This window comes from Nerophis ophidion, linkage group LG10, assembly GCF_033978795.1.
Source record: "Nerophis ophidion isolate RoL-2023_Sa linkage group LG10, RoL_Noph_v1.0, whole genome shotgun sequence".
In the NCBI taxonomy this organism is placed as follows: Eukaryota; Metazoa; Chordata; class Actinopteri; order Syngnathiformes; family Syngnathidae; genus Nerophis; species Nerophis ophidion.
The window spans coordinates 71,718,934-71,746,381 of record NC_084620.1 but is presented as its reverse complement, the minus strand read 5'-3'; the positions used below and the strand labels follow the sequence as shown (position 1 = coordinate 71,746,381).

The window sequence follows — 27,448 nt, the reverse complement described above, 5'->3', positions numbered from 1 at the left end:
ACTAGAAAAAAAAACAAAAAACGCGATAGCATTGGGACGTATTCCAAAGTTTTTAAACACATTTACTAGGATAATTCTGGGAAATCCCTTATCTTTCTATTGTGTTGCTAATGTTTTAGTGAGTTTAATAGTACCTGATAGTCGGAGGGGTGTGTCCACGGGTGTGTTGACATCATGTGTTGCTAGTGTTTTAGTGAGTTTAAAAGTACCTGATAGTCGGAGGGGTGTGTCCACGGGTGTGTTGACATCATGACTCATGGGTGTCGACGGCAGCTGTACAGACGACACAAGCTCAGCTGATATCCGGTAAGAACTGACTTTTTAACCACAATTTTCTCACCGAAACCTGCTGGTTGACATTGGGTAGGGATCCATGTCTGCTTGACCTTGCTCTGATCCATAGTGAAGTTTCAGCTCCGGGAATTTTTAACAAGGAATCACCGTGTGTTTGTGTGGCTAAAGGCTAAAGCTTCCCAACTCCATCTTTCTACTTTGACTTCTCCAATATTAATTGAACAAATTGCAAAAGATTCAGCAACACAAATGTCCAAAATACTGTGGAATTATGCCGATAAAGCAAACGACTTTTAGCTGTGTGTGTGTGCAGCGCTCATACTTCCTAAAAACCTGTGACGTCCTGCGTACACGTCATCATTACACCACGTTTCCAAGACGAAACTCCCGGGAAATTTAAAATGGTAATTTAGTAAACTAAAGCGTCCGTATTGGCATGTGTTGCAATGTTAATATTTCATCATTGATATATAAACTATCAGACTGCGTGGTCGCTAGTAGTGGCTTTCAGTAGGCCTTTAAGTCGCTGATTCCTGTAGTCTGACAGCTGCGGGCGTTGCGGTCATCTCAGGCTGCTCAACACACACACACACACACACACACACACACACACACACAAACACACACACACACACACACACACACACACACACACACACACACACACACACACACACGCACACGCACACAGAGATAGAGTTGAGGCTGCTCATGAGTATTCTGCCTGCAAAGCACTGCAGCCTTTCTTTAGTGGTGGCCAAGGAAAAGACCTGGGCCTGCCCTCCTCCTGTCCTCCTGTCCTCCTGCTGAGTCCTTCATTCCGGACTATAAACTGCCACTCGTTCCCTACACTTTAAACCCTGCGGTTTATGTCTGGATTTTCTTCATTGACTGCAATAATGCGAATAGCTTGGAATAAAACATGCAAACACTAAAATGGTGTGTGATTGTTTGTGCAATGGTGCCATCTTTTGGACGGGTTGGCTCACTGCAGGTGCTGCAGTGTCCTTCCATCGAGTGCCGTTTGGTCTTCTATCCATCCATAGCATTTCTACTTGTACATATTCTTCATTTGTCGCTCCAAGCAATTGTTTGCAAGTTTTACAATATAAATAAAACTATTCTTACTGACTAAAGCGTCCCATGATGTCTGTAGGAGTGTTTTCATGCATATTTCTATGCGCTATCGTAATGTAATCACGCTCGCGTTGTTTGCATTAGCTAATATGCTAACACGTTTATGAGTGTCTGTGTTGGTATTATTAACTTACATTCTGTTTGTATTGTTTCACTTCTTTCACTAATTCCTCAGTAAATTCAGCAAAACGTCAGCGTGGAGTTATTGAGTCTTTTTAGCTGATTAGAGAGCTAGCTTTTGCAGCTAGTGGCTCCATGACCATGACTTCTGTTTTGTGTGATCCCCCGTTTTACTGCCCTGTTACAAACAGCGTTTGGAAACAATTAAGGTATGTAAATAAACATAAATATCTAATTTCACAATGTATATATCTGTGGTCATGACCATGACTTCTGTTTTGCTTGATCCACCGTTTTACTGCCCTGTTACAGACACTGTTTAGAAACAATTCGGGCAGGGGTGCCCATTACATCGATCGCGAGCTACTGGTTGACCGCGGGGGGGTTGAGGGGGTGTCAGTCGATCACCAGCCAGGCTTTTAAAAAAATAGAACTTAAAATTAGCGATCATCAATCTTCCCCAAGACGTCACTTGATTGACATTCACGGCCCCCGAGGGTCTTGTGAAATGACGCTGGCTGCTGCCACATCATTAAGAAAAAATGACCGAGAGGAAGGCGAGAAACACTTTTTATTTCAACAGACTTGTCGCGCTGTACTTTCTGTCAAAATTCTAAATGCCGACCGCACAGTTCCTATCTTCACAATAAAAGCGCTGCTTCATGCTGCATGCGCGAACAAAATAAGAGTCTCGGAAAGCTGGCGTGCACAAGCGAGCAAGCTACGGAATTTGCCGCCAATGTTTTTCTTGTAAAGTGTATGGAAGCTGGACAAACAAGATGCCAAAAACCAACCACTTTCATGTGGTATTGTACAGAAAGGAGGACTGTTTTTTTCTCCTCCATTCAAAAAGGTGGGCATTATCATCACAACAGTCTGATTCCAATCAATGCAAGTCATCAGAATCAGGTAATACACCAACTTCTATTCTTGTCTTTGTGAAATAAAGACATTTATATGTGTTACACATTATCATTAAAGACATTTAACTTGTTAACAAAAACGTCTCTTTCATAAATAAATACAGATAAATGATATATATGAATGAGGTAGATCCTCTTGATTTGGTCAATTGAAAAGTAGCTCGCCTGCAGAAAAAGTGTGGGCACCCCTGAATTAGGGTATGTAAATAAACATAAATAACCTATTTTCACAAGGTATAAATCTGCGGCTTATAGGTGGAACAAATGTGAAATAGAATGAGTGCAGCTTATTTAGCGCTGGGCTGTGGGAAGGGAGGGAAGCCTGCTGTGGATGAAGTCACTACAACACGGGTCAGAGCAGGACACTGCTGATACCTCAGGAGAATGACAAAGATAACCCCTGTAATTGCTAGCTCAATTCAGCAGAGTGGGGAGGAAAGACACACACACACACACACACACACACACACACACACACACACACACACACACACACACACACACACACACACACACACACACACACACACACACACACACACACACACACGTTGTGAAGTGGTGGAGCTCGTTGAGCTGCCGGCGTGATTGGAGTCTTTAGGTAAAAAAAGCCCAATCCATTCCTGAGACTTGAGAGCAGAGTGGATATGTGAGCAGAAGGCAGTTGGTACAAAATGCGGCTGCTAGACTTGACAACAAAAAGAAAGTTTGATCATATTACGCCTGTACTGTACACACACACACACACACACACATACATATATATATATATATATATATATATATATATATATATATATATATATATATATGTGTGTAACGGGTATAGAAAATATGTATATTGTTTTGTAATGCAATGAGGTCCAATTGCGCCATCTGCTGGTACCTGAAAATCTGTAAATATGACCTGAAACCGGAAGCTATTAGCAGACTTCCTGCACTCTGCTAAAGGTAAGACATGTTCCGATATTGCTCCACAAAGTATTGTAAATGACACTAAAGCTAACGTGATGTTGATTGTAAGATACACAGTTATTTAACAGAAGTTGAAATGCCATGTTGTGGAATTTTCGTTTTGAATTGGTTGTTGCTCACCTTAGATGTACTACTATGTTGCACTGAAGTCCATATTATTAGTTGTTGCTCACCTTAGATGTACTACTATGTTGCACTGAAGTCCATATTATTAGTTGTTGCTCACCTTAGATGTACTACTATGTTGCACTGAAGTCCATATTATTAGTTGTTGCTCACCTTAGATGTACTACTATGTTGCACTGAAGTCCATATTATTAGTTGTTGCTCACCTTAGATGTACTACTATGTTGCACTGAAGTCCATATTATTAGTTGTTGCTCACCTTAGATGTACTACTATGTTGCACTGAAGTCCATATTATTAGTTGTTGCTCACCTTAGATGTACTACTATGTTGCACTGAAGTCCATATTATTAGTTGTTGCTCACCTTAGATGTACTACTATGTTGCACTGAAGTCCATATTATTAGTTGTTGCTCACCTTAGATGTACTACTATGTTGCACTGAAGTCCATATTATTAGTTGTTGCTCACCTTAGATGTACTACTATGTTGCACTGAAGTCCATATTATTTTCCCTATAGACATGGAAACCAGCAGAGGTGCTAACCACATTTTGTGTGTATGTGCATTCCGATCACTCATTGCAGGTAATAATTGTTGCACTATGTGCGTGTTACGTGTCCGTACCTTCATGTTTAAGTTTGAATTGTCCCGACATTTTGGCATGGACGCAACGTGGTCTGTCATTTTCGCTAGTCGCCACCAGAGGGTGCTAAAAGTCCATTTAATGATTGTGTCATGTATTGTATTGTATTTTGTACTTTTCTATTTCATAAATATATATAAAAAAAAAGGATGATGTTGGTTAAAACACAAGTTAAAGATATATTGTATTGAATTGATTGTAATACCAGTGAAGATAAAAGCATGTTAAAACCACTATACGATCACACGAAAAAAGTATACTGTTAGAAACTATTGTATTAAGTTACACCTGTAATTGTATTTCATGTATTTGTAAAAATATGAAAATGTTATGTAATTAAGCAGACTTCCTGCACTCTGCTAATGACATGGAAACCAGCAGAGGTGCTAACCACATATTGTGTGTATGTGCATTCCCATCACTCATTGTAGCTACCAGTAAAGAACCACATCATCCAAAACAGCCTGTGTGTGGATTCTTGAGATATATATATATATATATATATATATATATATATATATATATATATATATATATATATATATATATATATATATATATATATATATATATATGTATGTATATATAGAATCCCGTGACCCAGGTGGACTCACAATTTGCACTGTTTTACAGGACACTGTAATAAAAGAAATTCATAATCCACCTGGTGCCAGGTGGATTATGAATTTATATATATATATATATATATATATATATATGTATATATATATGTGACGGTCCACAACTGTATGTGGCAAAATGCAGCTCCAGACTGCTGTGGCTTCAACATATCACTGGCACCAGGTGGATTATGAATTTCTTTTATTACAGTGTCCTGGAAAACAGTGCAAATTGTGAGATTGTGAGTCCACTTGGGTCACGGGATTCTCAGTTTGGAGGCGTCACAGTTCTGATGTTTGACATAACAAACCATAGTTTCATTGTACAAACAACATGTTACATTTGGGTGTGATCCATCCATTTTCAACCGGTTATTCCCTTTCGGGGTCGCGGGGGGCGCTGGCGCCTATCTCAGCTACAATCGGGCGGAAGGCGGGGTACACCCTGGACAAGTCGCCACCTCATCGCAGGGCCAACACAGAGAGACAGACAACATTCACACTCACATTCACACACTAGGGCCAATTTAGTGTTGCCAATCAACCTATCCCCAGGTGCATGTCTTTGGAGGTGGGAGGGGCCTATCCCCAGGTGCATGTCTTTGGAGGTGGGAGGGCCCTATCCCCAGGTGCATGTCTTTGGAGGTGGGAGGGGCCTATCCCCAGGTGCATGTCTTTGGAGGTGGGAGGGGCCTATCCCCAGGTGCATGTCTTTGGAGGTGGGAGGAAGCCGGAGTACCCGGAGGGAACCCACGCATTCACGGTGTGATCGTAGTGTTTAGACCAAATCTTTATACTAATTATCATATTAATTTCTTCAATGGTTTCACATGTACTGACAATGGTGTGCTCAAATTAACAATAATCCTTTTTTTTTTATATGCAAAACACACAGTAAATTTAGAGAAACTACATTTTGCAGGATGTCCCTAAACACACCTCGCATCCAAAATGGCTGCTTCAAACCATGCGGTTGATAAAGCAGGCTGCGGCCTAGCCACGCTAGCATTAGCATTAGCATCATAACAATAGGTGAGGACAAATATGTCAACAGCCAAACAAACACAGTGGCATGAAATATAATATTAGCTGTAAAACAGTGCAAATTGTGAGATAGTGAGTCCACCTGGGTCACGGGATTCTCTAAATAACACATCAATAATCACCAATTAGTTTACACAGTAAAAGTGTGTTAATGTCTTTAAAATATCACTCTAGGATACAGTTTTGGTCAATACCAATTAGCGAAACTTTTTATGTGTCTGTTACAAAGTACTAATCAAAATATAAACAGTCAATATTCACTAATGAGTAATCAATACAAAAACGTGTCTCACCAGTTCTGAGGACTTCCTACAGGTGACCGTAAATACCACTTCTCGCCAGCAACAGGCGCTGTTGCAACACTTCATTCATCATTTAATCAAGCATGAGGATATTCTGTTTTCTTCACCGTTAAACACATACATATACATATGCGGTAGAAAATGGATGGATGGATGGATATATATATATATATATATATATATATATATATGTATATATATACTGGCTCATCTGCACTGGCTTCCTGTGCACTTAAGATGTAACTTCAAGGTTGATTGATTGATTGATTGATGGATACTTTTATTAGTAGATTGCACAGTACAGTACATAATATTCTGTACAATTGACCACTAAATGCTAACACCCGGATTAGTTTTTCAACTTAAATCAATTCATGGTTTTACTACATACTTATAAAATACTACCCGGTCTAAGTCCATCCTATCTTGCCGATTGTGGTTTACCATATGTCCCGGCAAGAAATCTGCGTTTAAAGAACTCCGGCTTTTAAGTGATTCCAAGTGTCCAAAAAACGTCTGCAGGCTGAATTAATTGATTAACGTGGACCCCGACTTAAACAAGTTGAAAAACTTATTGGGGTGTTACCATTTAGTGGTCAATTGTAGGGAATATGTACTGTACTGTGCAATCTACTAATAAAAGTATCAATCAATCAATCAAAGGCTATAGAGCAGTTTTCTATTCGAGCTCCAGTACTCTGGACTGCCCGGCCGCTAACAGAGATGAAACCTCAGTAGAAACATTTAAGTCCCATCTTAAAACTCATTTGTATACCCTAGCCTTTAAAAATACCCCCTTTTTAGACCAGGTGATCCACCATTTATTTTATTTTCTCCTCTGTCCTCCTCTCCCTTGTGGAAGAGGGGGACATGGCCACCGGAATAGGTCCGGTGGCCATGGATTAAGTGCTGGCTGTCCAGAGTCGGGACCCAGGGTGGACTGCTCGCCTGTGCATGGGTTGGGGACATCTCTGCGCTGCTGACCCATCTCCGCTCGGGATGATCTCCTGCTGGCCCCACTATGGACTGGACTCTCACTATTATGTTAGATCCACTATGGACTGGACTCTCACTATTATGTTAGATCCACTATGGACCGGACTCTCACTATTATGTTAGATCCACTATGGACCGGACTCTCACTATTATGTTAGATCCACTATGGACTGGACTCTCACTATTATGTTAGATCCACTATGGACTGGACTCTCACTATTATGTTAGATCCACTATGGACCGGACTCTCACTATTATGTTAGATCCACTATGGACTGGACTCTCACTATTATGTTAGATCCACTATGGACTGGACTCTCACTATTATGTTAGATCCACTATGGACTGGACTCTCACTATTATGTTAGATCCACTATGGACTGGACTCTCACTATTATGTTAGATCCACTATGGACTGGACTCTCACTATTATGTTAGATCCACTATGGACCGGACTCTCACTATTATGTTAGATCCACTATGGACTGGACTCTCACTATTATGTTAGATCCACTATGGACTGGACTCTCACTATTATGTTAGATCCACTATGGACTGGACTCTCACTATTATGTTAGATCCACTATGGACTGGACTCTCACTATTATGTTAGATCCACTATGGACTGGACTCTCACTATTATGTTAGATCCACTATGGACTGGACTCTCACTATTATGTTAGATCCATTATGGACTGGACTCTCACTATTATGTTAGATCCACTATGGACTGGACTCTCACTATTATGTTAGATCCACTATGGACTGGACTCTCACTATTATGTTAGATCCACTATGGACTGGACTCTCACTATTATGTTAGATCACCTATGGACTGGACTCTCACACTATTATTTTAGATCCACTATGGACTGGACTCTCACACTATTGTGTTAGATCCACTATGGACTAGACTCTCACACTATTGTGTTAGATCCACTATGGACTGGACTCTCACACTATTATGTTAGATCCACTATGGACTGGACTCTCACACTATTATGTTAGATCCACTATGGACTGGACTCTCACTATTATGTTTGATCCACTATGGACTGGACTCTCACACTATTATGTTAGATCCACTATGGACTGGACTCTCACTATTATGTTAGATCCACTATGGACTGGACTCTCACTATTATGTTAGATCCACTATGGACTGGACTCTCACTATTATGTTAGATCCACTATGGACTGGACTCTCACTATTATGTCAGATCCACTATGGACTGGACTCTCACACTATTATGTTAGCTCCACTATGGACTGGACTCTCACTATTATGTCAGATCCACTATGGACTGGACTCTCACACTATTATGGTAGACCCACTCGACGTCCATTGCATCTGGTCTCCCCCAAAGGAGGGGGGGGTGGGGGGATCACCCACATCTGCAGTCCTCTCCAAGGTTTCCCATTGTCATTCACGTTGACATCTCACTGGGTTGTGAGTTTTTCCTTCCCATTATGTGGGCTCTGAACCAAGGATGTCGTTGTGGCTTGTGCAGTCCTTTGAGACACTTGTGATGTAGGGCTATATAGATAAACATTGATTGATTGATTGACTTGAAGGGACTCAAAACTCAAAATGCAGGACTTGGGACTTGACTTGAGACTTCCCAGTCTTTACTTGAAGACTTGACTCAGGACTTGCTGTCTTGCCCTGGGACTTGAGGGCAAAGACTTGAGACTTACTTACAACTTGCAAAACAATGACTTGATTCCACCTCTGGATGTTATCACCTAATACGTTAGCATGATAGCATAGCATCGTTGTCATGGCACTGTTTTTTTCTTCAAAAGGCAGATCAATTATTGGCTTGGATTTTGTCTCTCAAAAAGGGTCATTCAAAATGTTTCCATGAACAAAATCACCTGCATGAAATACGTGTCTAGAAAATAACATAATACCGTATTTCCTTGAATTGCCGCCTGCCTTGAATTACTGCCGCAATATAATGAGCACATGTTTAGTATGACCGCCGTCACGTCACGAGTGACACTTCCCCTGTCATCATTTTCAAAATGGAGGAGGCTGATTTCAATACCGATAGTTTGAAATGGCATAAAGGGAAGAAGATTAAGAGCTTTTCAGTAGGATTTAAGGTCCAAGCTATTGAATATCGGTATGCTAAAAAGCACAGTAAGCAGCTATGTTTTATTAATATAGCTGTGAAGAGGCGGAGCAGACGGTCCGACAGAAAGGCAGGGCACGCTCGAGGCCGGCCCAAGATGGCGTCGAGGAGGCGGCGTCGGCAAGCGAGCACACAAGTGACCTGTACTGAGGTTTTATTGAAAAATAAACAAAGTCAAACTGCTCAAGCCATGTCCTTCCTTGGTGGTCCTGGGAACCTGCAAAATGACGGCTTGAGACCGTCCTAATACCGTAGCTGCGTGTGTCAAATATGAGTCATTAAATGACTCCCGCCTCCTGGTGGTAGAGGGCGCTAGTGATCCTTCTTGCGACTACTCAGCTGCAGAAGAAGTGACAATGAGTGACGTGAATTGTGCTGGGACGGATATGAGGCGGGGGGTGCATGACGGACCTTTTAGGATGTAACACCACTACTCCTATGCTGGCTATGTAAACAACCGGGCTGAAATAAAGCATGTTCCAGTCCTAAATACCCAGTGTATTATTTATACAATAACACTTAATGATGGCAGCGGTGGGATAAAGAGATCATCCACAAAGCAGAACGGGAGGGGGAGTTGTCCGAGGATAATTCTGTCGTCGCCCGGACTTGAGGAGCCGAGCTAACTGATCGCAGCGGTCTGATAGCAGTTTTCTAAACTGGACTTTCAATCAAAGCAGGTGGTAATAAAGGAAGATCTCCATCGAGACAGAGACTTTTAAAACTGAAGAAAGATAAGGAAGACTTCTATAAACAAGTTATCGATGCTTTTTATCAGAGGGAGCTGGCATGGACTTCATTTATAAGTAAAGGTAAGACCATAATAAAAAAAATGTTTATTAAATGTGCTTTTTGTGATGGTATCCTTACATCACACTCAAATTTTTACTGCATGCCTTTGGTAAGTGCCGGAGTGAGAAGAGGTTTTAAAATAATTAGCACATGCTTACTTTTACCGCATGCATTTGGTAAGCGCAGGAGTGAGAAGAGGTATTAAATTAATTAGCACATGCTTACTTTTACCGCATGCTTTTGGCAAGCGCAGGAGTGAGAAGAGGTTTTAAATTAATTATCGCCCCGGCGGCAATTCAAGGAAATACGGTACTTGCATACCCGGGCAACTGCGTGATGTCATCATCCGGCGACAAGAAGACACTATGGCCGCCTATTGTGAGGTCAGCATTTTTATACCTGATGACTAAAAATGCAGTGAAATGAGATGGATTTAAATAATGTAGTTAATCGTCATCAAAGACGGACATAATAACACACATATGTGACGTGTTCTGATGCAAGCGCCATAAAACACAATACTAACTTTGAATAAGACCCAGGAGACGAGGCAAGGACAACGTTCAGGCCTCGTTAGGTGCAGGGCTTCAGAAAAGGAAATGTGGTCGGATGAGGCAACGGTGACATCAGACGAAAGACGTTTTTTAATTTTTTATTATTCGGAATATCGCTGTTCATCATTTTTCCTTTTTTTTTTCCTTTTAAGTCAAATTGAGAAAGCAGCGTCCATGTTAGAGACTTTAAAGTCCTACTGAAAGCCACTACGAGTCTGATAGTTTATATATCAATGATGAAATATTAACATTGCAACACATGCCAATACGCCCGCTTTACTTTACTAAATTGCAATTTTAAATTTCGCGCAAAGTATCCTGTTGAATACGTCGCGGTATGATGACGCGTGCACGTGACGTCACGGATTGTAGCGGACATTTTAATCCAGCACCGATCACAGCTATAAGTCGTCTGCTTTAATCACATAATTCCACAGTATTCTGGACATCTGTGTTGCTGAATCTTTTGCAATTTGTTCAATGAATAATGGAGACGTCAAAGAAGAAAGATGTAGATGGGAAGCGGTGTATTGCAGCCGCCTTTAGCAACACAAACACAGCCGGTGCTTCTTTGTTTCCATTCCCGAAAGCTGACGGTGAAGCTTTACTATGGAACAGAGCGGTCAAGCGAACATGGTTCTCTACCACATGTCAACCAGCAGGTTTCGGTGAGAAAATGGTGGTAATAAAGGCCTACTGAAATGAGATGTTCTTATTCAAACGGGGATAGCAGCTCCATTCTATGTGTCATACTTCATCATTTCCCGATATTTTTGCTGAAAGGATTTAGTAGAGAACATCGACGATAAAGTTGGCAACTTTTGGCCGCTAATAAAAAAGCCTTGCCTGTACCGGACGTAGCAGACCATGTGCGCGTGATGTCACGGGTTGTGGAGCTCCTCACATCTGAACATTGTTTACAATCATGGCCACCAGCAGTGAGAGCGATTCGGAACCGAGAAAGCGACGGTTTCCCCATTAATTTGAGCGAGGATGAAAGATTCGTGGATGAGGAAAGTGAGAGTGAAGGAATAGAAAAAAAAAGACCATACAGTGGGAGCGATTCAGATGTTATTAGACACATTTACTAGGATAATTCTGGAAAATCCCTTATCTGCTTATTTTGTCACTAGTGTTTTAGTGAGATTATATGGTTGTACCTGTACAACCTGAAGGTCGGCCCCACACCTTTCTTCAGCACCAGTCTGGTGGCCATGCCCATCTCTGCCCTTCGCAAGGGAGCCTCTTCGAAACACGATCTTTCAAAATGATCGCTGCATAAGATACTGTACTTTGTGTGTGTGGTCCAATCCAACCGTGTTCGCTCTGTTCCATAGTAAAGCTTCACCGTCATCTTTCGGGAATGTAAACAATGAAACACCGGCTGTGTTTGTATTGCTAAAGGCAGCCGGAATACACCGCTTCCAACCTACATCTTTCTTCTTTGACGTCTCCATTATTAATTGAAGAAATTGCAAAATATTTAGCAACACAGATGTCCAGAATACTGTGGAATTATGCGATTAAAGCAGACGACTTATAGCTGTGAACGGTGCTGGAACAAAATGTTCTCTACAATGCGTGATGTCATCATACCGCGACGTTCTAGCAGGATACTCCCTGGGAAATTTAAAATTGCAATTTAGTAAACTAAAGCGGCCGTATTGGCATGTGTTGCAATGTTAATATTTCATCATTGATATATAAACTATCAGACTGCGTGGTCGCTAGTAGTGGCTTTCAGTAGGTCTTTAAGTCGGCTCTTACCGTAGTTATGAGCGGAGAGCTTGCGTGGTGCCTCCTGCAGCTGCGGACTCTCTTGCCCTTTCCATCCGTCGGATGCTTACACCGTGGAGGAGGGAAAAAATAATAATCTCAGCCCGGCTGCCTTGCCTCGTCGAGAAACGTAGCTTTCATCGAAGACACTGGCGGTCACCACACCCCTAAAACTTTCAGGTACGACCATAAAATCTCACTAAAACACTAGTATCACAATAAGCAGATAAGGGATTTTCCAGAATTATCCTAGTAAATGTGTCTAATAACATCTGAATCGCTCCCTTGTTTTTTTTTCTATTCCTTCACTGTCACTTTCCTCATCCACAAATCTTTCATCCTCGCTCAAATTAATGGGGAAATCGTCACTTTCTCGGTCCGAATCGCTCTGGCTGCTGGTGGCCATGATTGTAAACAATGTTCCAATGTGAGGAGCTCCACAAACCGTGATGTCACGCACACATCGTCTGCTACTTCCGGTACAGGCAAGGCTTTTTTATTAGCCACCAAAAGTTGCCAACTTTATGGTGGATGTTCTCTACTAAATCCTTTCAGCAAAAATATGGCAATATGGCAAAATGATGAAGTATGACACATAGAATGGAGCTGCTATCCCCGTTTAAATAAGAACATCTCATTTCAGTAGGCCTTTAAGCGCACACGTCTGGGTGTATTTTGAAAGCCTCCCCGCCGCTTCCGACGACTTCCTTCTTTTTCATGAGAACCGGATTAAATAACAAGAAAAGTGGGAAAAAAGCTGGAGTTTTACCTGTGCGAGTCTTCATTTAAAAAATGCCAGCGTTCTCCATTTGCAACACAGCTGCTGTGCTGCGTATTGACCAGCAGGTGGCAGCAGTGCACCGTCCACCTTCCCAAGCCCAGCCTGCACTAAACAGAGCTATAAAGCTGTACCTCTTTATGCAGCTTTATACTCAAAGAATGCAGAATTAGTACATTTTAGGGCTCTGATTTGATGCAAAAATATAAATAGCACACAAAACCTGTTTTTGAGACGGTTTAGTAGTTTTTAATACAACAAATTAAAGTAGAAAACAGTTTTACTTTTAAAAAAAAAGGTGACTTACAAAGTCTTCTTTTTTCAACAATGGATACAAGTTAATAACTTGTATACATATTTCAAATATTTACTTACAAAACGTTCATGTTTTTTTTAACAAGCCTGTATTTCAGAGTGTTAAGTGGGATTTCACATGATATTAATACACTTTACTAAGTAGAAAAAATACATATTTTAAAGAGTTACTTACACAAGCTAATTAATGTAATATTGTAAATATTGTATTTGAACCATATTTTGTTGGTTATAGTAGTATTTGACACAATTGTAATACATGTTACCTACAAAAAAGTGTATTTTTTTTTACATAGACCAATCTGAGTATTAAAAATAATTTATTGTTGTTTTTTTACATAATACATTTTCATTTGCAGTAAACTAATAACTTCTAAATTATATTCTTATTTTTCAATGTATGCAGGCATTAGAGAGTATTTACATGATTTCATAGAAAGCAAGAACACTTGAATTAGTGGAAAAAATGTTTTCAAAAGGTTACTTACAAAAAGTATGTTTGAGACTTTTTTAGTTGGATTTCATATAAAACACTAATTAGTAGACAAATAAATATTTTGGTGGTTTACTTACAAAAATACTTTTTCCCATACATGTGGGTTCTCTCAGGAGAATATTGTTGGATTTCCAACAAATAATAACATACTGTAATTGGTGTACAAGTGACATATTCTTATATATAAATATACACAATTGTACTGGAAATGTATGGCTGATTATATGTATTTTTATTTCGTTAAAACAAAAGATCAAAATTAGATTAAAGCAATTATATGGATTATTTTTTTATTTATTAGAAATATAATTTGTGGTATTATGTTTGTATGTATTTTGATGAAAAACGTGGTCAAATAATGTTAATTTTACATGGATTTTATTCCAATAAAATACTAAAAAATACATAAATAAATTAATATTTACAAATATACTTAAAAAATTCCCCTAAATATATATAAAAAAGTAATTTATTTATTTTTACACAGAACAAACATGTTGTCTTATATTTGAGGTCTAGGGATTAAGACAAGCAAACTAGCTTGTGACAACAAATTAACTAATAAAAAAAAAACTAAAGTCAGTTTTATGGAAGTCAAAAGGCAAAACAGCAAAACATATACAACAAAATATGTCAAATCTTCGCATTTTTGCAGCAAATCTAGCATGTTGAGTGTGGCAAACCTGCCTGGTTTTCAGTGTTTTTTTGTGTGTCCACCAAGCACAATTTCCAGATAGCACTTCCGTGCACAGACTGACAAATCTAAAGCAAGGAGGCCACGTCGTGAACTCCCTAGCCGAGGCGTCCTGTCACCAAAAACGGCGCTGTCAGAGCCCCCTGCCAGCCGGGGCGTCCGCCGTGGAGTGCTACGGCGCTCTCACCTGTCGAGGCTGCCATCGCTAGCGCTTAATCACCTCCTGCTGAGGTCGTGCAAACACACTCGGCTGCGTGTCGGCGCAACAAGAAAGCGGCGGCGTGGCGATGAAAGAAGGGAGCGAAAGAGTGGAAATAATGATGTCGAGACCACTAATCAAGAAATGTCATATCTATTTCCAGCCATGAGTCACACACACGTGTGACAAACAACAATATCCCGCCTCTTAAGTGCGGAAAATGTGCACAAGTCCCACACAGAAAGGGTCGTTAAGTCCTCCCATGATGCTTCGGGGCAAAAACTGTGCTAGCATGGCCTCCTTGTACATAAAAAATTAAAAAACACCCAAAAAGAAACAAAGGGCCTTTCCGAAATGCTATAAAATTCATGTGATTTCCAGACTTTTTTATGAATCGCGCCATATGCCAAATACATAACTTCAAACAAATTGACTGGCAATTATTGGTGGCGGTGCACCGCTTCCAGATGTGCAACAGATGGAGGCCGGGGAGACCCGAGGTGTCTCAGCCCCGTGCTTTGTGTTATTCTGCAGTAAAAACAGCGGTGTGTGTGTTTTAAATCACTGTGGGCTGTGGGCTGAGGGCTGAGGGTGAAGGGAAGGACAAGAGGGACAGAAATGGAAAAAAAAAAAAAAAGGGGGTAAAAAGAAAGAAATCATCATTAGGGAAAGGAGACAATGTGAGCGTTAATACAGGCTGATATTATGTAAAGACACATGGCGGGGGATTGAAACATGGAAATGTGATCTCCGCTGCAGCTTCCAGTGCTGGGATTAAATGAAGTGGAAAAAAAGGAACAATTATAGCCCCCTCTTTTTTTTTGGGCCGCATATGTTAATCGCTCACAACACCCCAACATGCCGAAAGGACGCCGAAGCCGGATTTTTCTGTCTTGGATTCGGCCACAAGCAGCACTGCTGATTGTTGTTGCTTTTAAAAAACACGTGCATGGAAAATATACTTTGGACTCCATTTTCTAAAAGATAAAACACTTCTTGATGTGACTTTACAAGGATTTTGTACAAAAAGGAACTAAACATGATAGTCATGGACCAATGTCTGGTTTCTGAATATTTACTGTAGTCTACTTATGGACTAATGTCTGGTTTTGCAGTATTTAAAAGGATTTTGTACAAAAGTAATACACTATAGCTCTGGACCTATGTTCGTTTTTGCAGCATTTAATAGGATTTTATACAAGTAATACACTATAGCTCTGGACCTATGTCCGCTTTTGCAGTATTTAGTATTTTTTATAAAAAAGTATTACACTATAGGTCTACATCAATACCTGTTTTTGCAGCATTTAATAGGATTTTATACAAGTAATACACTATAGTTCTGGACCGATGTCTGTTTTTACAGTATTTAGTATTTCATACAAAAATTAGTACATTATAGTTCTGGATCAAAACCTGTTTTTGCAGCATTTAAAAGGATTTCATAAAAAAAGTAGTACACTATAGTTCTGGATCAATACCTGTTTTTGCAGTATTTAATAGCATTTCATACAAAAACTAGTACACTATAGTTCTAGATCAATACCTGTTTTTGCAGAATTTAAAATTATTTTATACAAAAAGTAGTACACTATAGTTCTGGATCAATACCTGTTTTTGCAGCATTTAGTATCTTTTACAAAAGGTAGTACACTATAGTTCTGTATCAAAACCTGTTTTTGCAGCATTTAAAAGGATTTCATACAAGTAATACATTATAGTTCTGGACCAACACCTGTTTTTACAGTATTTAGTATTTCATACAAAAAGTAGTACACTATAGTTCTGGTTCAATTCCTGTTTTTGCTGCATTTAATAGGATTTCATACAAGTAATACACTATAGTTCTGGACCAACACCTGTTTTTGCAGTATTTAGTATTTTATACAACAAGTAGTACACTATAGTCCTGGACCAACACCTGTTTTTGCAGTATTTCATACAACAAGTAGTAGACTATAGTTCTGGATCAATACCTGTGTGGAAGGCAGGGCGTGGTCACTCTCCGCCTGTGGGCAGGGCGTGGTCACTCTCCGCCTGTGTGCAGGGCGTGGTCACTCTCCGCCTGTGTGCAGGGCGTGGTCACTCTCCGCCTGTGTGCAGGGCGTGGTCACTCTCCGCCTGTGGGCAGGGCGTGGTCACTCTCCGCCTGTGGGCAGGGCGTGGTCACTCTCCGCCTGTGTGCAGGGCGTGGTCACTCTCCGCCTGTGTGCAGGGCGTGGTCACTCTCCGCCTGTGTGCAGGGCGTGGTCACTCTCCGCCTGTGTGCAGGGCGTGGTCACTCTCCGCCTGTGTGCAGGGCGTGGTCACTCTCCGCCTGTGGGCAGGGCGTGGTCACTCTCCGCCTGTGTGCAGGGCGTGGTCACTCTCCGCCTGTGTGCAGGGCGTGGTCACTCTCCGCCTGTGGGCAGGGCGTGGTCACTCTCCGCCTGTGTGCAGGGCGTGGTCACTCTCCGCCTGTGGGCAGGGCGTGGTCACTCTCCGCCTGTGTGCAGGGCGTGGTCACTCTCCGCCTGTGTGCAGGGCGTGGTCACTCTCCGCCTGTGGGCAGGGCGTGGTCACTCTCCGCCTGTGGGCAGGGCGTGGTCACTCTCCGCCTGTGTGCAGGGCGTGGTCACTCTCCGCCTGTGTGCAGGGCGTGGTCACTCTCCGCCTGTGGGCAGGGCGTGGTCACTCTCCGCCTGTGGGCAGGGCGTGGTCACTCTCCGCCTGTGTGCAGGGCGTGGTCACTCTCCGCCTGTGGGCAGGGCGTGGTCACTCTCCGCCTGTGGGCAGGGCGTGGTCACTCTCCGCCTGTGTGCAGGGCGTGGTCACTCTCCGCCTGTGGGCAGGGCGTGGTCACTCTCCGCCTGTGTGCAGGGCGTGGTCACTCTCCGCCTGTGTGCAGGGCGTGGTCACTCTCCGCCTGTGGGCAGGGCGTGGTCACTCTCCGCCTGTGTGCAGGGCGTGGTCACTCTCCGCCTGTGTGCAGGGCGTGGTCACTCTCCGCCTGTGGGCAGGGCGTGGTCACTCTCCGCCTGTGGGCAGGGCGTGGTCACTCTCCGCCTGTGGGCAGGGCGTGGTCACTCTCCGCCTGTGGGCAGGGCGTGGTCACTCTCCGCCTGTGTGCAGGGCGTGGTCACTCTCCGCCTGTGGGCAGGGCGTGGTCACTCTCCGCCTGTGTGCAGGGCGTGGTCACTCTCCGCCTGTGGGCAGGGCGTGGTCACTCTCCACCTGTGGGCAGGGCGTGGTCACTCTCCGCCTGTGTGCAGGGCGTGGTCACTCTCCGCCTGTGTGCAGGGCGTGGTCACTCTCCGCCTGTGTGCAGGGCGTGGTCACTCTCCGCCTGTGGGCAGGGCGTGGTCACTCTCCGCCTGTGTGCAGGGCGTGGTCACTCTCCGCCTGTGGGCAGGGCGTGGTCACTCTCCGCCTGTGGGCAGGGCGTGGTCACTCTCCGCCTGTGGGCAGGGCGTGGTCACTCTCCGCCTGTGTGCAGGGCGTGGTCACTCTCCGCCTGTGTGCAGGGCGTGGTCACTCTCCGCCTGTGGGCAGGGCGTGGTCACTCTCCGCCTGTGGGGCGTGGTCACTCTCCGCCTGTGGGCAGGGCGTGGTCACTCTCCACCCCTGGGCAGGGCGTGGTCACTCTCCACCTGTGGGCAGGTGAGTGCAGGAGTTGTCTGGAAGCAGATGACAGGTGAGTGGATGCCTCAGCTGGAAGGAGTTATCTATATGGGTTCAAACAAAAACAAATAAATGATAGTTTTGGAAAAACACCTGTTTTTGCAGTATTTAGTATTTTATACAAAACATAGTACACAATAGTTCAAGATCAATACTGGTCTTTGCAGCATTTAATAGGATTTCATTCAAGTAATATACTATAGTCCTGGACCAACACCTGTTTTTGCAGTATTTCATACAACAAGTAGTAGACTATAGTTCTGGATCAATACCTGTGTGGAAGGCAGGGCGTGGTCACTCCCCGCCTGTGTGCAGGGCGTGGTCACTCTCCGCCTGTGGGCAGGGCGTGGTCACTCTCCGCCTGTGGGCAGGGCGTGGTCACTCTCCGCCTGTGGGCAGGGCGTGGTCACTCTCCGCCTGTGGGCAGGGCGTGGTCACTCTCCGCCTGTGGGCAGGGCGTGGTCACTCTCCGCCTGTGGGCAGGGCGTGGTCACTCTCCGCCTGTGGGCAGGGCGTGGTCACTCTCCGCCTGTGGGCAGGGCGTGGTCACTCTCCACCCCTGGGCAGGGCGTGGTCACTCTCCGCCTGTGGGCAGGGCGTGGTCACTCTCCGCCTGTGGGCAGGGCGTGGTCACTCTCCGCCTGTGGGCAGGGCGTGGTCACTCTCCGCCTGTGGGCAGGGCGTGGTCACTCTCCGCCTGTGGGCAGGGCGTGGTCACTCTCCGCCTGTGGGCAGGGCGTGGTCACTCTCCGCCTGTGTGCAGGGCGTGGTCACTCTCCACCCCTGGGCAGGGCGTGGTCACTCTCCACCTGTGTGCAGGGCGTGGTCACTCTCCGCCTGTGTGCAGGGCGTGGTCACTCTCCACCCCTGGGCAGGGCGTGGTCACTCTCCGCCTGTGGGCAGGGCGTGGTCACTCTCCGCCTGTGGGCAGGGCGTGGTCACTCTCCGCCTGTGGGCAGGGCGTGGTCACTCTCCGCCTGTGTGCAGGGCGTGGTCACTCTCCACCCCTGGGCAGGGCGTGGTCACTCTCCGCCTGTGTGCAGGGCGTGGTCACTCTCCACCTGTGTGCAGGGCGTGGTCACTCTCCGCCTGTGTGCAGGGCGTGGTCACTCTCCGCCTGTGGGCAGGGCGTGGTCACTCTCCGCCTGTGGGCAGGACGTGGTCACTCTCCGCCTGTGTGCAGGGCGTGGTCACTCTCCGCCTGTGGGCAGGGCGTGGTCACTCTCCGCCTGTGGGCAGGACGTGGTCACTCTCCGCCTGTGGGCAGGACGTGGTCACTCTCCGCCTGTGGGCAGGGCATGGTCACTCTCCACCCCTGGGCAGGGCGTGGTCACTCTCCACCTGTGGGCAGGTGAGTGCAGGAGTTGTCTGGAAGCAGATGACAGGTGAGTGGATGCCTCAGCTGGAAGGAGTTATCTATATGGGTTCAAACAAAAACAAATAAATGATAGTTTTGGAAAAACACCTGTTTTTGCAGTATTTAGTATTTTATACAAAACATAGTACACAATAGTTCAAGATCAATACTGGTCTTTGCAGCATTTAATAGGATTTCATTCAAGTAATATACTATAGTCCTGGACCAACACCTGTTTTTGCAGTATTTCATACAACAAGTAGTAGACTATAGTTCTGGATCAATACCTGTGTGGAAGGCAGGGCGTGGTCACTCCCCGCCTGTGTGCAGGGCGTGGTCACTCTCCGCCTGTGGGCAGGGCGTGGTCACTCTCCGCCTGTGGGCAGGGCGTGGTCACTCTCCGCCTGTGGGCAGGGCGTGGTCACTCTCCGCCTGTGGGCAGGGCGTGGTCACTCTCCGCCTGTGGGCAGGGCGTGGTCACTCTCCGCCTGTGGGCAGGGCGTGGTCACTCTCCGCCTGTGGGCAGGGCGTGGTCACTCTCCGCCTGTGGGCAGGGCGTGGTCACTCTCCGCCTGTGGGCAGGGCGTGGTCACTCTCCGCCTGTGGGCAGGGCGTGGTCACTCTCCGCCTGTGGGCAGGGCGTGGTCACTCTCCGCCTGTGGGCAGGGCGTGGTCACTCTCCGCCTGTGGGCAGGGCGTGGTCACTCTCCGCCTGTGGGCAGGGCGTGGTCACTCTCCGCCTGTGTGCAGGGCGTGGTCACTCTCCGCCTGTGGGCAGGGCGTGGTCACTCTCCGCCTGTGGGCAGGGCGTGGTCACTCTCCGCCTGTGTGCAGGGCGTGGTCACTCTCCGCCTGTGGGCAGGGCGTGGTCACTCTCCGCCTGTGGGCAGGGCGTGGTCACTCTCCGCCTGTGTGCAGGGCGTGGTCACTCTCCGCCTGTGGGCAGGGCGTGGTCACTCTCCGCCTGTGGGCAGGGCGTGGTCACTCTCCGCCTGTGGGCAGGGCGTGGTCACTCTCCGCCTGTGGGCAGGGCGTGGTCACTCTCCGCCTGTGTGCAGGGCGTGGTCACTCTCCACCTGTGTGCAGGGCGTGGTCACTCTCCGCCTGTGTGCAGGGCGTGGTCACTCTCCGCCTGTGGGCAGGGCGTGGTCACTCTCCGCCTGTGTGCAGGGCGTGGTCACTCTCCGCCTGTGTGCAGGGCGTGGTCACTCTCCACCCCTGGGCAGGGCGTGGTCACTCTCCACCTGTGGGCAGGTGAGTGCAGGAGTTGTCTGGAAGCAGATGACAGGTGAGTGGATGCCTCAGCTGGAAGGAGTTATCTATATGGGTTCAAACAAAAACAAATAAATGATAGTTTTGGAAAAACACCTGTTTTTGCAGTATTTAGTATTTTATACAAAACATAGTACACAATAGTTCAAGATCAATACTGGTCTTTGCAGCATTTAATAGGATTTCATTCAAGTAATATACTATAGTCCTGGACCAACACCTGTTTTTGCAGTATTTCATACAACAAGTAGTAGACTATAGTTCTGGATCAATACCTGTGTGGAAGGCAGGGCGTGGTCACTCCCCGCCTGTGTGCAGGGCGTGGTCACTCTCCGCCTGTGGGCAGGGCGTGGTCACTCTCCGCCTGTGGGCAGGGCGTGGTCACTCTCCGCCTGTGGGCAGGGCGTGGTCACTCTCCGCCTGTGGGCAGGGCGTGGTCACTCTCCGCCTGTGGGCAGGGCGTGGTCACTCTCCGCCTGTGGGCAGGGCGTGGTCACTCTCCGCCTGTGGGCAGGGCGTGGTCACTCTCCGCCTGTGGGCAGGGCGTGGTCACTCTCCGCCTGTGGGCAGGGCGTGGTCACTCTCCGCCTGTGGGCAGGGCGTGGTCACTCTCCGCCTGTGGGCAGGGCGTGGTCACTCTCCGCCTGTGGGCAGGGCGTGGTCACTCTCCGCCTGTGGGCAGGGCGTGGTCACTCTCCGCCTGTGGGCAGGGCGTGGTCACTCTCCGCCTGTGTGCAGGGCGTGGTCACTCTCCGCCTGTGGGCAGGGCGTGGTCACTCTCCGCCTGTGGGCAGGGCGTGGTCACTCTCCGCCTGTGTGCAGGGCGTGGTCACTCTCCGCCTGTGGGCAGGGCGTGGTCACTCTCCGCCTGTGGGCAGGGCGTGGTCACTCTCCGCCTGTGTGCAGGGCGTGGTCACTCTCCGCCTGTGGGCAGGGCGTGGTCACTCTCCGCCTGTGGGCAGGGCGTGGTCACTCTCCGCCTGTGGGCAGGGCGTGGTCACTCTCCGCCTGTGGGCAGGGCGTGGTCACTCTCCGCCTGTGTGCAGGGCGTGGTCACTCTCCGCCTGTGTGCAGGGCGTGGTCACTCTCCGCCTGTGTGCAGGGCGTGGTCACTCTCCGCCTGTGGGCAGGGCGTGGTCACTCTCCGCCTGTGTGCAGGGCGTGGTCACTCTCCGCCTGTGTGCAGGGCGTGGTCACTCTCCACCCCTGGGCAGGGCGTGGTCACTCTCCACCTGTGGGCAGGTGAGTGCAGGAGTTGTCTGGAAGCAGATGACAGGTGAGTGGATGCCTCAGCTGGAAGGAGTTATCTATATGGGTTCAAACAAAAACAAATAAATGATAGTTTTGGAAAAACACCTGTTTTTGCAGTGTTTAGTATTCCTTTCAACAAGTAATACACCATAGTTCTGGACAAATGTCTGTTTTTGCAGTATTTAGTATTTTATACAAAACATAGTACACGATAGTTCAAGATCAATACTGGTCTTTGCAGCATTTAATAGGATTTCATACAAAAAGTAATACACTATAGTTCTGGACCAACACCAGTTTTTGCAGTATTTAGATAATATTTTTGCCACATCTAGTATGTGTGTGACAATCACTGGTACTTTTTTTTATATTTCAGACAAGAAGTAATACACTCACATGTGGCGACTTGTCCAGGGTTTACCCCGCCTTCCGCCCGATTGTAGCTGAGATAGGCGCCAGCGCCCCCCGCGACCCCAAAAAGGGAATAAGCGGTAGAAATGGATGGATGGAAGTAATACACTATAGTTCTGGATAATACCTGCTATTACAGAATATAGACTTATTTAAGTAAAAATGCCTGTTTTACTCTATTTAGTAAGATTTCAGACAAGTAATACACCATAGTAATGGGGATTTGTCTGTTTTTACAGTATTTAGTAGGACTTCATACAAAAAGTAATACACTACAGTTATGAGCCAATACCTGCTATTGCAGAATATACAACCATCTAAAGAAGTTATGGACATATGCCTGTTTTTACAGTATTTAGTAGGACTTCATACAAACAGTAATGGACCATACAGTTCTGGACTATGCTTGTTTTTGCAGTATTTTGTAGGATTTCATACACAAAGTAATGCACCACCGTATGTTTTCGTGACAGAATATAGAAGTATTTTTGGATGAATGCCTGTTTTTACAGTATTTAGTAGGACTTCATACAAAAAGTAATACACTACAGTTATGAGCCAATACCTGCTATTGCAGAATATACAATTATCTAAAGAAGTTATGGACACACGCCTGTTTTTACAGTATTTAGTAGGACTTCATACACAAAGTAATGGACCATACAGTTCTGGACTATACTTGTTTTTGCAGTATTTAGTAGGATTTTATACACAAAGTAATGCACCACCGTATGTTTTCGTGACAGAATATAGAAGTATTTTTGGATGAATGCCTGTTTTTACAGTATTTAGTAGGATTTCATACAACAAGTAATACACCATAATTGTGGCCAAATGCCTGTTTTTGCAGTGTTTAGTAGGATTTCATACACAAAGTAATGGACCATAGGAATGGACATATGTCTGTTCTTGCAGTATTTAGGAGGATTTCACTCGAAAAGTACTATACTAAAGTTATGAACCAATACCCACTATTGCAGAATATAGAATTATTATGGACAAATGCTTGTTTTTGCAGTATTTAGTAGGATTTCATACACAAAGTTATACACCACCGTCTGTTTTCGTGACAGAATATAGAAGTATTTTTAGATGAATGCCTGTTTTTGCAGTATTTAGTAGGATTTCATTTAAAAAGTACTATACTAAAGTTATGAACCAATACGCACTATTGCAGAATATAGAATTATTATGGACAAATGCTTGTTTTTGCAGTATTTAGTAGGATTTCATACAAAAAGTAATACACCATAGTTCTGGAAAAATGCTGGTTTTTATAGTATTTAGTAGGATTTAATACAAGTAATACACCATAGTAATGGACATATCCCTGTTTATGCAGTATTTAGTAGGATTTCATACAAAAAGTAATGGACTACAGTTATGAACCAATACCTGCTTTTACAGACTATAGTGAAGTGAAGTGAAGTGAATTATATTTATATAGCGCTTTTCTCTAGTGACTCAAAGCGCTTTACATAGTGAAAGCCAATATCTAAGTTCCATTTAAAGCAGTGTGGGTGACACTGGGAGCAGGTGGGTCAAGTGTCTTGCCCAAGGACACAACGGCAGTAACTAGGATGGCACAAGTGGGAATCGAACCTGCAACCCTCAAGTTGCTGGCACGGCCACTCTACCAACCGAGCTATGCCGGTTGCTATAGAATTATGAATAATAGAATTATGTGTTATGGACAAATGCCCTTTTTTTACAGAATTTAATAGGATTTCATACAACAAGTAATGGACATATGTCTGTTTTTGCAGTATTTAGTAGGAATTCATACAAAAAGTAATACACAACAGTTATGAACCAATGCCTGCTGTTGCAGAATAGAGACGTATTTAAGTAAAACACAATAGTTATGGACAACTGCCGGTTTTTATAGTATTTAGTAAGATTTCATACAACAAGTAATACACCATAGTAATGGACAAATGTCTGTTTTTGCAGTATTTAGTAGGATTTCATACAACAAGTAATACACCATAGTAATGGAGAAATCCCTGTTTTTGCAGTATTTAGTAGGATTTCATACAAAAAGCAATGCACCAATGTCTTTTTGTGAGTATCTAGTACCATTTTATACAAAAAGTAATGCATTAGCAGTTATACGTAAATAAAAATGAAGTATTTTGGTTGGAATGACTTAAAATCCACCTTTCCTCGTCACTTCTCGAAATAATTCAGTAGGATTCTATCCAAAAACAAACAAAATAGAGTGGCATGGCGTAGTGGGTAGAGCGGGCGGCCAGCAACCTGAGGGTTGCAGGTTCTCTTCCCACTGCCGTTGTGTCCTTGGGCAGGACACTTCACCCTTTGCCCCCGGTGCCGCTCACACTGATGAATGAATGACAGGTGGTGGTCGGAGGGGCCGGAGGTGCAAACTGGCAGCCACGCTTCCGTCAGTCCACCGCAGGGCAGCTGTGGCTACTGATGTAGCTTACTTACCACCACCATCGTGTGAATGAATGTTGAGTCCCACTTCTCTGTGAGCACTTTGAGTGTCTAGAAATGCGCGATATAAATCTAAGTTATTTTTTTTGAAATATTTCATGCAACAATGACTGTGGAACATAGTGGACTGCAGGGGTCACCAACACGGTGCCCGCGGGCACCAGGTCGCCCGTGAGGACCAGATGAGTCGCCCGCTGGCCTGTTCTAAAAATAGCTCAAATAGCAGCACTTACCAGTGAGCTGCCTCTATTTTTTAAATTGTATTTATTTACTAGCAAGCTGGTCTCGCTTTGCTCCACATTTTTAATTTTAAGAGAGACAAAACTCAAATAGAATTTGAAAATCCAAGAAAATATTTGAAAAACTTGGTCTTCACTTGTTTAATTAAATTTGTTTATTTTTTTACTTTGCTTCTTATAACTTTCAGAAAGAGAATTTTAGAGAAAAAAATACAACCTTAAAAATAATTTTAGGATTTTTAAACACATATACCTTTTTACCTTTTAAATTCCTTCCTCTTCTTTCCTGACAATTTAAATCAATGTTCAAGTAAATTTATTGTAAAGAATGATAAATAAATGTAATTTTAATTCTTCATTTTAGCTTCTGATTTCAACAATGAATATTTGAGAAATATTTCTTCAAACTTATGACTAAAATGAAAAAAAATCAGTCTGGCAAATCTAGAAAATCTGTAGAATCAAATTTAAATCTTATTTCAGAGTCTTTTGAATTGATTTTAAAATGTTTGTTCTGGAAAATCTAGAAGAAATAATGATTTGTATTTGTTAGAAATATAGCTTGGTCCAATTTGTTATATATTCTAACAAAATTCAGATTGGATTTTAACCTATTTAAAACATGTCATCAAAATTCTAAGATTAATCTTAATCAGAAAATGATTTCTTTGATTTTTTCAAAAAGATTAGAATTAGCTAGTTTTTCTCTTCTTTTGTTCGGTTGAATTTTGACTTTTAAAGAGTCGAAATTAAAGGTAAGTTATGTTTCAAAATTTTTTTTTTTTTTTTCTTTTCGTGTTTTCTCCTATTATAAACTGTTTAATTAAGTGTTTTTTTTTCATCATTTATTCTCTTCCGTAAAAGGAAAAAAAATGTACGACGGAATGACGGACAGAAATACCCATTTTTTAAAATAAATATATAGATTTATTTATTAAAGGTAAATTGAGCAAATTGGCTATTTCTGGCAATTTATTGAAGTGTGTATCAAACTGGTAGCCCTTGGCATGAATCAGTAGCCAAGAAGTAGCTCTTGCTTTCAAAAAGGTTGCTGACCCCTGCTTTGCTGTATAGTGCAAAAGTTGTTTGTTCCGCTTTTGAAAATAGTCGAATAATAATAGTGCACAAACTCCAAAAAGACCAGTTTTGGCTCCCCACACACACACGCTAAGGGAGGGGGGGGGGGGGGGGGGGGGGTATGATTTCCTTGCATATTGTAGCTGCATGCTAATCCAAGTGAGCTGGTGTCACACACACTCCACACTTTTAACCTTGTCTTATCTGGAAGAGCTTCTCTGCAGCCTTTTATTTGTTTGCTGCAAAGGATCATTAGCAGATAATGATTGCCCCCCCCCTGCTAGCTTTGGGTGCCGTGATGGGCATCTGGTGTGCATTATTCATCCCTTCACTCCCTGCTCGGCGCCTCTTTCCTGTAACTGTCGTGTTCCCTCTCGCGACCCGGCCCAGGCCTTTAGCGGCTGGCCTTCATCTATTATAGATGGGTAATTGTTTATTAAATGCAGGCCTGACCCTATTACGCCTATTACCGCGACGAGCGTCGCACGCCCACGCCGGCTGGCAAGTGGCTTGCAGATTCTGGAAAGATCTAACAAGGAACTGTCAAGGAACACTGCGGAGACGAAGAAGAGGAGGAGGAGGAGAGGAAAAAAAGTGTCTGCCGCCTTGGCCTGAGAAGATGGAGGCAAAGACAAGAAAAGGGGAGCTTAAAGAGACGCTTTGCCTCTCATTACACTGACTCCTAATCTACCTTCTGCCCTTTGCAGGACAATCCCTGCTCCGGGCGTTTGGAGGCTGGCAGAAGGGGAGTCCTTACTACCGGTAGTGACCACTAGAGGTCACTGTTTGCATGCAAGCT

At 44.4% G+C, this 27,448-nt stretch overlaps 1 protein-coding gene and 1 long non-coding RNA gene across 2 annotated transcripts in view; one reads left to right on the top strand and one right to left on the bottom strand.

Moving 5' to 3' along the window:
• Positions 1-3,416: 3,416 nt before the first annotated feature.
• LOC133561241 (uncharacterized) overlaps positions 3,417-27,448 on the top strand; it is an 86,389-nt gene continuing 62,357 nt past the window's right edge. The window contains exons 1-2 of the mRNA XM_061914581.1: positions 3,417-3,425; positions 4,097-4,162. Coding sequence (XP_061770565.1) covers positions 4,099-4,162 — 64 coding nt within the window. The 5' untranslated portion in view covers positions 3,417-3,425; positions 4,097-4,098. The remainder of the gene's footprint in view (positions 3,426-4,096; positions 4,163-27,448) is intronic.
• Positions 22,382-27,448, bottom strand: part of LOC133561242 (uncharacterized) — a 14,740-nt gene continuing 9,673 nt past the window's right edge. Inside the window, exon 3 of the long non-coding RNA XR_009808620.1 lies at positions 22,382-22,521. This is a non-coding gene — a long non-coding RNA (uncharacterized LOC133561242). The remainder of the gene's footprint in view (positions 22,522-27,448) is intronic.